Source organism: Ylistrum balloti, unplaced genomic scaffold (assembly GCF_031769215.1).
Source record: "Ylistrum balloti isolate Yb309-2 unplaced genomic scaffold, AGI_CSIRO_Ybal_v1 Utg369640, whole genome shotgun sequence".
NCBI classification, from domain to species: Eukaryota; Metazoa; Mollusca; class Bivalvia; order Pectinida; family Pectinidae; genus Ylistrum; species Ylistrum balloti.
Genome location: NW_026781901.1, coordinates 2,364,648 through 2,379,025, shown reverse-complemented (window position 1 = coordinate 2,379,025; position 14,378 = coordinate 2,364,648). Strand labels below are relative to the sequence as shown.

The 14,378-nt window shown below is 39.7% G+C and overlaps 1 protein-coding gene across 1 annotated transcript; it reads left to right on the top strand.

Annotated features, from left to right (window-relative positions):
• The first annotated feature begins 7,323 nt into the window (after positions 1-7,323).
• On the top strand, positions 7,324-8,499 carry LOC132553797 (uncharacterized). The gene has a single exon (XM_060218078.1). The coding sequence runs from the start codon at positions 7,324-7,326 to the stop codon at positions 8,497-8,499; it is 1,176 nt and encodes a 391-aa protein (XP_060074061.1).
• Positions 8,500-14,378: the final 5,879 nt, after the last annotated feature.

Genomic DNA, 14,378 nt, shown 5'->3' with positions numbered 1-14,378 from the left:
TGTTTGTAATCATTAAATCCTTCGTGCACATCACATGGGTCTTATTTGGTAGATAACTGGTCACAGAGGGTTGCACTGAGCAGTCACACAAGCTCCACATTGCCTAACGTCAGAACTTTCAGAGCCTGAAAAGTTAGTTATAGGCTGCAGCTGAAAAACCTATGATGATGAACCCTCCTCTCCAATGAGCTTCATCCCTTGGGTTCAACCTGGCATCCTCAACATAAACATTGTTACTATATAACGGTAACATTAACCCTGAGCTTTTTCGCCTGCAGATGTAAAAGTTAATCTTTGTACTCTGTTAAATACATCTCCGTGTGCTTTCCATGCTGTTTGAGGGCACCCTACAGCAAACCAATCCTATTCACTGCCACCAAATGTAGTGTTTTTATGGTAGAGGTACACTGAGCAGTCACCCATTCAACTACTGACCACACTTTGACATTGGAAATATTGACATAACATCTCATCTTTCAGGCACAAAAACTAGATATTGAACTAAGCTGAACTGCCTAAATGTATGAAACAACCACCACATTGTTTAGTCAGTAGCTTGATAAATGTTACTGATGATCATGTACACAACTAAAGGTGATATAAATTGCTGATGGTGATGTATACTACTGATGGTGATGTACACTACTGATGGTGATGTACACTACTGATGGTGATGTACACTACTGATGGTGATGTACACTACTGATGGTGATGTACACTACTGATGTATATTACTGATGGTGATGTATACTACTGATGGTGGTGTACACTACTGATGGTGATGTACACTACTGATGTATACTACTGATGGTGGTGTACACTACTGATGTATACTACTGATGGTGGTGTATACTACTGATGGTGATGTACACTACTGATGTATACTACTGATGGTGGTGTACACTACTGATGTATACTACTGATGGTGGTGTATACTACTGATGGTGATGTACACTACTGATGTATACTACTGATGGTGGTGTACACTACTGACGGTGATGTACACTACTGATGGTGATGTACACTACTGATGTATATTACTGATGGTGATGTATACTACTGATGGTGGTGTACACTACTGATGGTGATGTACACTACTGATGTATACTACTGATGGTGGTGTACACTACTGATGTATACTACTGATGGTGGTGTATACTACTGATGGTGATGTACATTACTGATGTATACTACTGATGGTGGTGTACACTACTGACAGTGATGTACACTACTGATGGTGATGTACACTACCGATGTATATTACTGATGGTGATGTATACTACTGATGGTGGTGTACACTACTGATGGTGATGTACACTACTGATGTATACTACTGATGGTGGTGTACACTACTGACGGTGATGTACACTACTGATGGTGATGTACACTACTGATGTATATTACTGATGGTGATGTATACTACTGATGGTGATGTACACTACTGATGTATACTACTGATGGTGGTGTACACTACTGACGGTGATGTACACTACTGATGGTGATGTACACTACTGATATATACTACTGATGGTGATGTATACTACTGATGGTGATGTACACTACTGATATATACTACTGATGGTGATGTACACTACTGATGATATGTATACAACTGAGGGTGATGTATACTACTGATGGTGATGTACACTACAGATGGTGATGTACACAACTAAGGGTGATGTACACTACTGATGGTGATGTATACTACTGATGGTGATGTACACTATTGATAGTAATGTACATTACTGATGGTGATGTACACTACTGATGGTGATGTATACTACTGATGGTGATATATACTACTGATGGTGGTGTACACTACTGATGGTGATGTACACTACTGATGGTGGTGTACACTACTGATGGTGATGTACACTACTGATGGTGATGTACACTACTGATTCTGATGGTGATGTATATGGTGAAGTACACTACTGATGGTGATATATACTACTGATGGTGATGTACACTACTGATGTATACTACTGATGGTGGTGTACACTACTGACGGTGATGTACACTACTGATGGTGATGTACACTACTGATGTATATTACTGATGGTGATGTATACTACTGATGGTGATGTACACTACTGATGTATACTACTGATGGTGGTGTACACTACTGACGGTGATGTACACTACTGATGGTGATGTACACTACTGATATATACTACTGATGGTGATGTATACTACTGATGGTGATGTACACTACTGATATATACTACTGATGGTGATGTACACTACCGATGTATATTACTGATGGTGATGTATACTACTGATGGTGGTGTACACTACTGATGGTGATGTACACTACTGATGTATACTACTGATGGTGGTGTACACTACTGACGGTGATGTACACTACTGATGGTGATGTACACTACTGATGTATATTACTGATGGTGATGTATACTACTGATGGTGATGTACACTACTGATGTATACTACTGATGGTGGTGTACACTACTGACGGTGATGTACACTACTGATGGTGATGTACACTACTGATGGTGATGTATACTACTGATGGTGATGTACACTACTGATATATACTACTGATGGTGATGTACACTACTGATGATATGTATACAACTGAGGGTGATGTATACTACTGATGGTGATGTACACTACAGATGGTGATGTACACAACTAAGGGTGATGTACACTACTGATGGTGATGTATACTACTGATGGTGATGTACACTATTGATAGTAATGTACATTACTGATGGTGATGTACACTACTGATGGTGATGTATACTACTGATGGTGATATATACTACTGATGGTGGTGTACACTACTGATGGTGATGTACACTACTGATGGTGGTGTACACTACTGATGGTGATGTACACTACTGATGGTGATGTACACTACTGATTCTGATGGTGATGTATATGGTGAAGTACACTACTGATGGTGATATATACTACTGATGGTGATGTACACTACTGATGTATACTACTGATGGTGGTGTACACTACTGACGGTGATGTACACTACTGATGGTGATGTACACTACTGATGTATATTACTGATGGTGATGTATACTACTGATGGTGATGTACACTACTGATGTACACTACTGATGGTGATATATACTACTGATGGTGATGTACACTACTGATGGTGATGGTGATGGTGATGTATACTACTGATGGTGATGGCAATGTACACTACTGATGGTGATGTACACTACTGATGGTGATGTACACTACTGATACTGATGGTGATATACACTACTGATGGTGGTATACACTACTGATGGTGATGTACACTACTGATGGTGATGTACACTACTGATGGTGATGGTGATGTACACTACTGATAGTGATGGTGATGTACACTACTGATGATCATGTACACAACTTATGGTGATGTATACTACTGATGGTGATGAATACTACTGATCGTGATGTACACTACTGGTGGTGATGGTGATGTACACTACTGATGGTGATGTACACTACCGATGGTGATATATACTACAGATGTACACTACTGATGGTGATGTATACTACTGATGGTGATGTACACTACTGATGGTGATATATACTACTGATGGTGATGTACACTACTGATGGTGATATATACCACTGATGGTGATGTACACTACTGGTAGTGATGGTGATGTACACTACTGATGGTGATGTACACTACTGATGGTGATGGTGATGTATACTACTGATAGTGATGGTGATGTACACTACTGACGGTGATGTATACTACTGATGGTGATGTATACTACTGACGGTGATGTACACTACTGATGGTGATGGTGATGTACACTACTGATGGTGATATATGATGTACACTTCTGATGGTGATGGTGATGTATACTACTGATAGTGATGGTGATGTACACTACTGATGGTGATGTATACTACTGATGGTGATGTATACTACTGACGGTGATGTACACTACTGATGGTGATGGTGATGTACACTTCTGATGGTGATGGTGATGTATACTACTGATGGTGATGTATACTACTGACGGTGATGTACACTACTGATGGTGATGTACACTACTGATGGTGATGTACACTACTGATGGTGATGTACACTACTGATGACGATGTTCTCATCCCAATATAAACGATTTAGCAGTAAAAGATCACGATAACAATTTAAGGAGTCTGGATCTATATAGATACGTTTTTGTGTCTCGACAAGAAGACTGTTGTGTTTAATTTTTGTAAACCTTTCGATTTCTTTGTACTCACGATCTCATTATGAAGTACGTCAATGTGATATTCGTGACTTCATCGACCGAGTTGCCATATAGATGGTATATTGCCGTGATATTTGAGCTGTATTTTGTTATCAGTGTATTTGTCTCAGGTCAGGCCAGACATTGTATAGAACACGTGGCGATTTCAGTTTCATATACGTTCGGTAAAGAAATATACATGTATGAATATCATGTAATAAAAAACATAATCATCATGAAAATAGAATTAATCAAACTCGAAAGGATAACAGCAGATCGACTGTAACAACGCTATACAGGTAAGTCTTTGTAAACTGAGACTTAACAGCACACGTAAGTCTTAACGGTTAGACTTAACAGCACACGTAAGTCTTAACGGTTAGACTTAACAGCACACGTAAGTCTTAACGGTTAGACTTAACAGCACACGTAAGTCTTAACGGCCTTAATAGCACTGGTATGTCTTAACGGATATATTTAACAGCACACGTAAATCTTAACGGTTTAACTTAATAGCACACGTAAGTCTTAACGGACTTAATAGCACTGTTATGTCTTAACGGATATATTTAACAGCACACGTTAGTCTTAACGGGCAATCTTAACGGGACACGTAAATCGTAACTCTTAGACTCAACAGCACACGTAAATCTTAACGGTTTAACTTAACAGCACACGTAAGTCTTAACGGACTTAATAGCACTGGTATGTCTTAACGGATATATTTAACAGCACACCTAAATCTTAACGGGCAATCTTAACGGGACACGTAATTTTTAACGGACTTAACGGGACACGTATGTCTTAACGGACTTAATGGGACACGTAAGTCTTAACGGATAGACTTAACAAATAGCAGTGTCACATCAATAAAAATAGCAACATATGAAAGTCTTAAATACAAGTGTCATTACAGGTTAGTCTGGACAAGTACATGTAGATCAGAGTGAAACATAAATTGATTTTACATCTTTAAAGGTGATAATCTTATATCATGTTTAATTGGTAGTTCTTAGCGATTGATTTATCGTCCCGTCGGCAGAATGAGGAAGAATGACTATGCATTAGATAAAGGCTACCTCACTGAACGACATACGGGAGGTAAGTCGGTTAGTATAAAATGTGGCCTTGGAATTCCTTTCTATTTACTTACCTTGTTTGCTTCGCTTAGATCCTACTCGAAAGTTTACAATTGGGTTAAAAAGTGAAAAATGACATTCCGTTTTTAAAATAGATATATTAATCCCATGAGATGTGGATTGATCAGAAAGACTTAAAAACAACACGTGATTTATCAGATTAATTAACTCTCTTGAATTAATATCAGTGACGGATTTTGTTTTATTATCATTATTCATTTAACTGTGCTTTAGAATCTTTTTAAATCGTGCTTAGAGAAACGACTAAGGACATATATCTTAGGTTAAGTTTTGAGAGAGAGAGAGAGAGAGAGAGAGAGAGAGAGAGAGAGAGAGAGAGAGAGAGAGAGAGAGAGAGAGAGAGAGGAAAACATGTTATGGGTGGAGCTGCACGGTACGAATCGGCCATGTGATGCAACGTGTCCAGTTAGACACGCACATTCACATCCCACCATTGCACTGTCCGCACGACCAATCGGATTGGTAACAAGGTCACGCGTTGAGTATTAATGCAAAACATGTTGTACGTGTGATGGACATCTCAGCATCCCTGTTTTCAGTCGCACTTTGATCTACTGGAAATCACATGGCACATATGTGTGCCCAGTATAACATACCTGAGGAGTAGTAAACGACAGTGTTAGTCATAAAGAGAACGCCGCCCCTGCAACATAGACTGGAAACATCCAAACTGGTAAGCCTTAATTTACAAATAGTAACACAGGTAAATCTTGATAGTTACAAATAGTGACAGGTAAAGGCGATAACAAATATATATCATATTCATAAAAATGAATAGATAAATGAAAATACAGATATATGTGGGTTTTTTCCTCTAATCTTTCATTTGCTCGCTTCCTCCATGTTTCATCTATTGTGATTATGTATGTTTAACTTGTACGGAACTGTGTGACATACCATAACAAGTTTGGAAAATACTGTATTATCATATGTTTTTGTGTGGTTCCAACAGACATATCGTGGACATTTCACTTCGTGGAAAAATACAGCTCAAGAAATCTTTAAAATAATTTTGATAGTTTGTGGACATATTGTAATCGTGGATTAAAAGTGCCCACGAAATAAACGAAAAAAAGAAATCCCCCGCGAATATTAATGACTTTACAGTATATACATATAATTCAAATAAGAGGAGCGATTTGTGTATCGTATATAGATATAAAAAAATATTTACATAGCAACTAAAATTCCAAATAACAACCGCTAACGTGTTGCGGCCATCTTCAGATTTATTTTTTGTTTATGTGTATATGTTTTTTTCTAAGTTTAAACCATATTTCACTTCGTTCATGTTATACTTAAGCGTAAGCACAAGAATACCAAAAAATAATTTATTAGATAAACATTTACTTTTTCTAAAACACAAGTAGTTATTTCTTATGCGATGTTTGATTGGCTTGAGAAGCAACGTAATGATTCGAGATTGTCACAAATTAGTTAGGTCGATAAATACAAAAATAATGTTGTTCAGTGAAGTAAGACTGACCTCCAACAGAAGTCATGATGTAGCGTGTTTAAAAGAACGGAATGGTTAATTCCACTATCTACAATACTATACTAAATCGATGTTTGCATCTTTGTCCACACTTAGAACATCCTAATACTATATACATATTGGTATACAGTTTCTAGTTTTCAACCTCAACTCTTGTTTGGTAGCTCCGCTGATCCTAGACCGAAAAGGGAAGGAAGGGGGAGGATGGATTGGAAAGGGAGCAGATATGTTCACCAGTCGATTACGTCTTGAGTTTTGTATGCTAACTTTTTTTCTCTTTGTAGAAAGAAAAATCCCACAACACAAATTGATGATGAACACCTGAACCGAACAACACAAGATCAGCTACAACATCCTTGCTTCATTACATGGTCCATTGCCGTCCTGTTACCAGTGGACAGAATAACTCGCGTATCAACGTCACCACCCAGCATCACTTGTTGCCGTGGGAATGGCCAGCCTGGTGACGGAAGCAACCGAAGTGGACACCAACACCACAGATATTTATGACACTTTATTTGACGTGAGCGCGTGCTCCACTAATGTCCCAAGCTATATATATGCCTTTATTGGTCTGGCATGTCTTGCTTTTATCAGCGTTGCCGTACTGGTCACTTCCAACTTTTTACAACGGAAAAAGCTTGGTAAAAACTACGTTGACATTATTTCTGGTTTTGCAGTAATTCAACTCTGTTACTGCATCGTGAACACACTAGTTATCTTCCTTCACCAACTTGGTCACTGTGGCTGGATACAGCAAACCAGCGGCGCGTGCAAGTTTATGTGGTGGTGGAAGCACGCGTCGTTCGTTTCCGGGAACTACATCCTAGTTTTAATCTGCACGTGCTCAAAACTACTGTTTGTGGCGGGAAAGACTGATACGCGTAGATCGCTACCAATAGTGATAGGTTTCTGGGTGATCGTTCTCGTGTCGTCACTGTTTGTCATCCCGTATCTGATATTCACAGAAGTGGTGAGCGGAAGTGCACGTATGGACTCGAAGATCATCAAAATTAGCTATTGTCACATCGGAGCTGGACACACCCGCCATCTTGAGATAATTGAATTCTGTTTCGGAACTGTCATACCCGCCCTATGTGCCTTTCTTAGTTTGATCCCACACTTCCTTGGTGCGTGGACGAGGTTCGACAAAGGAATTATGTGCTATTTCCGCCGCAACACAGAAGACAAACATGATGGCGACGGAGAGGTCGATGTAATGAAACGCCTGGACAGGTACTTCTTCAAATGTCTTACTGCGGCCGTGTGCATGCACGTGTTTCTTTTGGTCCCACAACGTCTGTTCGAGTTTGTAACACTTCTGAGCACGATGCCGTCAACTCTACCGACGGTCGGTGTTAAAAACACGTCCGCGATGAACCCTGAGGTATGGAACACTTTCATAGCGATGTTTACAATGTTTCCCCTAATCTACAGCATCTTTACTTTCCCAATATACCACGCGCTTGCCGGAAATCCTTTCAGGTGTTTGGCTTGCCTCGGTATGGAGAAACCCACTACTCGGCACCTACAGAGACGCAAGCCTGTACGACATGTAGCCGTCTCTGAAACGGCTAATGCCTACTTCCAGAGCGTCACATCAGATGAGTTCGCATCCAACTTCTAGAGATCGCGATAAACAATCTGATGACATTTTAAAAACGCCTGGTCATCAATATGCATGAACATATATGACACAGATGAAGTAAGAACTAAGAAGACCACCAACCGCGCTAGAACTTCTGCTTAGCGTGTGTTAGAAACCCGTGTGGTTGTTCTAAAGCAAGGACGACGATGAAAACGTCACCTGGACGTCAAAACTGGGACTTCTCTCTATGGTGCTATTCCACTCGATGGCTAATAGACTCTAAACGTGTCTTAACTGTAGCCATGGGAGCAAGTGTTGAATAATTCAGCTCAACGCAATTTGCATCCTTAACAAAATGGCGGCCTTCCCTTCACCAGAAACTTTGCTATATGGTGAGGAAAACATTTTAAAACTCATTGAATAAGAGATAGAAGATGTCGTCCTGTTTGAGTAATACTCTTTACAAGTTTATTATTTGGTTTGAGAGATTGTATTTGTAATCTACCCGTCGTCTGCTCTAAGTAACCCTGTAGCTATCAGCAGTTTGGATTGGCTGATGTTGACAGGTTACCGATTGTCTGTTGTGGTTGGCTCTGTTTACAAACTACCAATAGTCTGTTGTGGTTGGCTCTGTTTACAAGCTGCAAATAGCCTGGTCTGAAAAAAACCTGATATCAAGCTACCAGTAGTCCGGTATGGTTGATCCAGTTTGAAAGCTACCGATCGTCCGTTATGGTTGACCCTGTTTACAAACTACTAATACTATGTTGTGGTTGACCTTGTTTACAAGCTGCAAATAGCCTGGTCTGAAAAAAACCTGATATCAAGCTACCAGTAGTCCGGTATGGTTGATCCAGTTTGAAAGCTACCGATCGTCCGTTATGGTTGACCCTGTTTACAAATTACTAATACTATGTTGTGGTTGACCATGTTTACAAGCTGCAAATAGCCTGGTCTGAAAAACCCTGATATCAAACTACCAGTAGTCCGGTATGGTTGATCCAGTTTGAAAGCTACCGATCGTCCGTTGGACCTGTTTCAAACAACTTGTAGTCTGATGTGGTAGATCCTGTTTACAAGCAACCGGTCGCTTGGTGTGGTAGATCCTGTTTACAAGTTACCGGTCGTCTGATGTGGTAGATCCTTTTTACATGCTACCGGTCGTCTGATGTGGTTGATCCTGTTTACAAGCTACCGGTCGTCTGGTGTGGTAGATCCTGTTTACAAGCTGCCGATCGTCTGATGTGGTAGATCCTGTTTATAAGCTACCGGTCGTTTGATGTGGTAGATCTTGTTTACAAACTACCGGTCGCCTGGTGTTGTAGATCCTATTTATAAGCTACCGGTCATTTGATGTGGTAGATCCTGTTTACAACCTACCGGCCGTCTGGTGTGGTTGATCCTGTTTACAAGCTACCGGTCGTCTGATTTGGTAGATTCTGTTTACAATCTACCGGTCGTCTGATTTGGTAGATTCTGTTTACAATCTACCGGTCGCCTGGTGTGGTTGATCCTGTTTATTAGCTACCGGTCGTCTGATGTGGTAGATCCTGTTTACAAGCTACCGATCGCCAGGTGTGGAAGATCCTGTTTATAAGCTACCGGTCGCCTGGTGTGGTTGATCCTGTTTAACCTGATATTGATGATCCTGTTTACAAACTACCAGTATGGTTGATCTTGTGTACAATCTACCGGTCGCCTGGTGTGCTTGATCCTGTTTATTAGCTGCCGGTCGTCTGATGTGGTAGATCCTGTTTACAACCTACCGGCCGTCTGGTGTGGTTGATCCTGTTTACAAGCTACCGATCGTCAGGTGTGGAAGATCCTGTTTATAAGCTACCGATCGCCTGGTGTGGTTGATCCTGTTTACAAGCTACCGGTCTCCTGGTGTGATAGATCCTGTTTATAAGCTACCGGTCGTTTGATGTGGTAGATCTTGTTTACAAACTACCGGTCGCCTGGTGTTGTAGATCCTATTTATAAGCTACCGGTCATTTGATGTGGTTGATCTTGTTTACAAGGTACCGGTCGTCTGGTATGGTTAACACTGTTGAAAAGCTGGTTTGGTTGACCCTGTTTACAATCTACTAGTAGTCTGGTATTGTGGATCCTGTAAACGAACTATCAGTAGTCTGGTATGGTTGACCCTGTTTAACCAGATATGATGTATCCTGTTTACAAGCTACCAATTGTCTGGTATGGTTGATCCCGTTAACGAACTATCCGTCGTCTGGTGTGTTTGACCCTGATAAACCTGGTATGATTTTTCCTGTCAACGAACTATCCATCGTCTGGTGTGGTTGACCCTGAAAAACCTGGTATGATTTTTCCTGTCAACGAACTACCAGAAGTTTGTTATGGTTGACCCTGTCAGCAGTCTTGTCTCCATGGTCACTTATCAGTTGTTAGAACAGCCGCATACACGCAGAATTTTTTACGTTTAAAGTATTTTTGAACAAAACCAAATTGTGGACAACTTTGTGACGTTTATGTACATAAATGTAAATTGCTTATATTTTCGTCAACAAAGTGGATTTCCAAGAAAAAAAATATGATCGGAGATACCTCCTTTACTATGGGAAATCCCTCTTTTCTGATAAGCTGCCACATAATGACAAAAATAAAAAAAGAAATAATTGAAATGTTGTTATTTTATACCTCTCTACATGCTTTCCATACTAACACAAACTCGCCACTAGTTTAAATAAAAAACGAGGAGGAATTCAGGTTATCAATTCTATACATCAAACTGTAGCTGACATCCCATGATACTGTAATCATTTTGGTTGTTATTCGGATGTTTTCCCTTTAGAAAACGTAACCCCCTTCCTACAGGCTGACGTATAAACACTGTTTAGATAAACAGCGTAAAGACCTCTACACCAGTATATGGCTCTATCATTTCTGTCTTTAGCAGGAAATTTCGTTTATTATTTATTCATCACTTACAACCATCTAAAGAGGAGCTTTATTCCTAGAACTGACCTGACGTTGTGGTGGCCATCTTGGATTTTCGGGAAAAAATATCACGTTCGAAGAAATACAGAAAAACATACGCGGGTACCATTTTTTAAATATTCGTAGTGATAACAGGATCCAAATTTGATCTGTTTCATACTCGAGGTAAGTTTTATATAAATGTTGGGTTTTGAATCCACTGGGTGTAGAGAGGTGGGGCCCAAAGTGGAAATGATCACGGGTACAGGTCTGAAATCTATCTTTTTCTGGTGAATGAAAAGATTTTAACAAAATGTGATCTATAGCATCCTTTTGTAAAAACCAAGGGTCTTAAACTCGACTTCTGAGAGGAAGGTGGAGAGGCCTATGTAAGCGTTGCAGACCCTACGGACCTCTTGTTGTGTAGTACAATTGAATAATAAATTGTAATTATCTGTTTAGAATACTGAGTATAAGACATTGCATTTTTATACATACTCGTATGTGCAATAGAACATCGAATATAATACATATATAAAAGTACTCATATGTGTAATATACCTAGTATTCACAAGGCTCGTTCGTGCATTCACATTACAAATATACTCTTAATTGTCTCTATCACAATATCCACCGAGAACTATTGTAAGCATCGAGACACGATGAGCTAAAAATAGTCTGCAGTGAACTTGGTATAATAGAAAAGCGTTATACGGTAGTGTCATGTCGATGTTGATGACTGACATCTATCGTGTGAATATCCAGTCCTCACCTGTGGATTCCTGGGCATCTGACCCGCACTCACTAATTAGTAAATAGCTTATACCTGATAGGATCAGCAAAGTGAATCTTCCTCCCTATTATTATCTGTTTATAACACGATCCCAAGCAGAGGATTACTTCTATGTACTAACACGTCAATTATACTTATTAAAAAGCTGTTAGGACAGGGGTTTTGCGCATAATTTAAAATCCAATCTTTATATTTTTTCCACCACGATAATCGCATTCCAAATGAAATAAAATGTGGTGGGGACACACAGAATGACGTCATATCCGCCCTCCTTTACTACAGATCGAAGGTGGTTGGGGACACAAAATGACGTCATAGTCGTTCTCCTTTACAACAGATCGAAGATGGTGGGAAACACAGAATGACGTCATGGTCGTCCTCCTTTACAACAGATCAAAGGTGGTGGGGACACAGAATGACGTCATAGTCGTCCTCCTTTACTACAGATCGGAGATGGTGGGGATACAGAATGGCGTCATAGTCGTCCTCCTTTACAACAGATCAAAGGTGGTGGGGACAAAGAATGACGTCATAGTCGTCCTCCTTTACAACAGATCGGAGGTGGTGGGGAGACAGAATGACGTCATAGTCGTCCTCCTTTACTACAGATCGGAGATGGTGGGGCCACAGAATGACGTCACATCCGTCCTCATTTACATCAGATCGGAGGTAGTGGGGACACAGAATGACGTCATAGTCGTCCTCTTTTACTACAGATCGGAATTGGTGGTGACACAGAATGTCGTCATATCCGTCCTCCTTTACATCAGATCGGAGGTGGTGGGGACACAGAATGACGTCACATCCCTCCTCCTTGACATTAGATCGGGGGTGGTGGGGACATAGAATTACTTCATAGTCGTCCTCCTTTACAACAGATCGGAGATGTTTGAACACCTCCTTTCCCAAATGCTGTATCTGCCACCAAGCGGTTAGATTTTTGACAGAACTCCGTAGATTTTTATCTATCATTGGAAATACTCTTCAGACAAAATTTTAAAAGGAACTAATCATTGACGTGTTTTAATTTACACAATCATTTTTTAGAAGAATTCGAAAATTGATAATTAACAATGAAGATGTTAAACACTTGAAAACCATATCATCACAACATCAGTCATTTCTTTTACCTATTTACTGGGATAACTCCATTTAGATTTTTGAAATTGACATTGAACTTCTCTACACCTTGTAAAATCTTCCACATTCATTTTTCATATTATATTTTGGGTAAAATGTAAATAAAATCAGTAGTTAATGTATCATTGAAAAAATTGACAAATATTGAATTAATGGGTCTAGATATTATATACAGCTTAAGATTAACATTCCATATGAAGATGTATAGCCCTAACCAATATAGACATTCCATATTAACATGTATAGCCCTAACCAATACAGACATTCCATATTAACATATATAGCCCTAACCAATACAGGCATTCCATATTCAGACTAAGGTATTGACTTTACAATAAGAGTACGAGAAATTGATGAATGCTCTCCAAAAACAAACTTTTGAGGTGGGGCCCTCCTTGTGTATTTGGAATGAACTAGAAACTGGTGGTTGTCTCACTGAACATGTGGGATATCCATTGCATGTCATCCAGAGAGGTTATGATCTCGCTCAAGGACAGCAGACTAGTCAGTGGGCAGATTCCTGATTAACACAAACCATCATGTTTTCACAAGGTTATAAAGGCTCCGAGCTGTCATGGTCCCCCAGATTTATAGCCCTGGTTAATATTGAATTGTAGATTTGCTACATGAAGACAATTTGGCAAATTGATATCCCCCTGCTGAATGTGCAATTATATACAAAGAATGCAGTGAACCTATTCCCAAAACAAGAAGTTCCAGTGACAAGTAATGCTAGAGCCTGAACCATAATGGTGTAAGGAGACAATGGAAAAATATGTCTCCTCCCTATTATCACAGGAGGGACAAATAAGACTGGGGTTTAGTTCCAAGCATTCCTTATTCAGATGTATAGCCCTGATCAATAGATCTAGATTTGATAAGACTGAAAGTTTACTGTAGACATTCTATATTCAGATGTATAGCCCTCATCAAGGTTGTTATCTGTAGATCTAGATTTGATACATCAGACTGAAATTTTACTGTAGACATTCTATATTCAAATGTATAGCCCTGATCTATGTTATCTATAGATCTAGATTTGATAGAC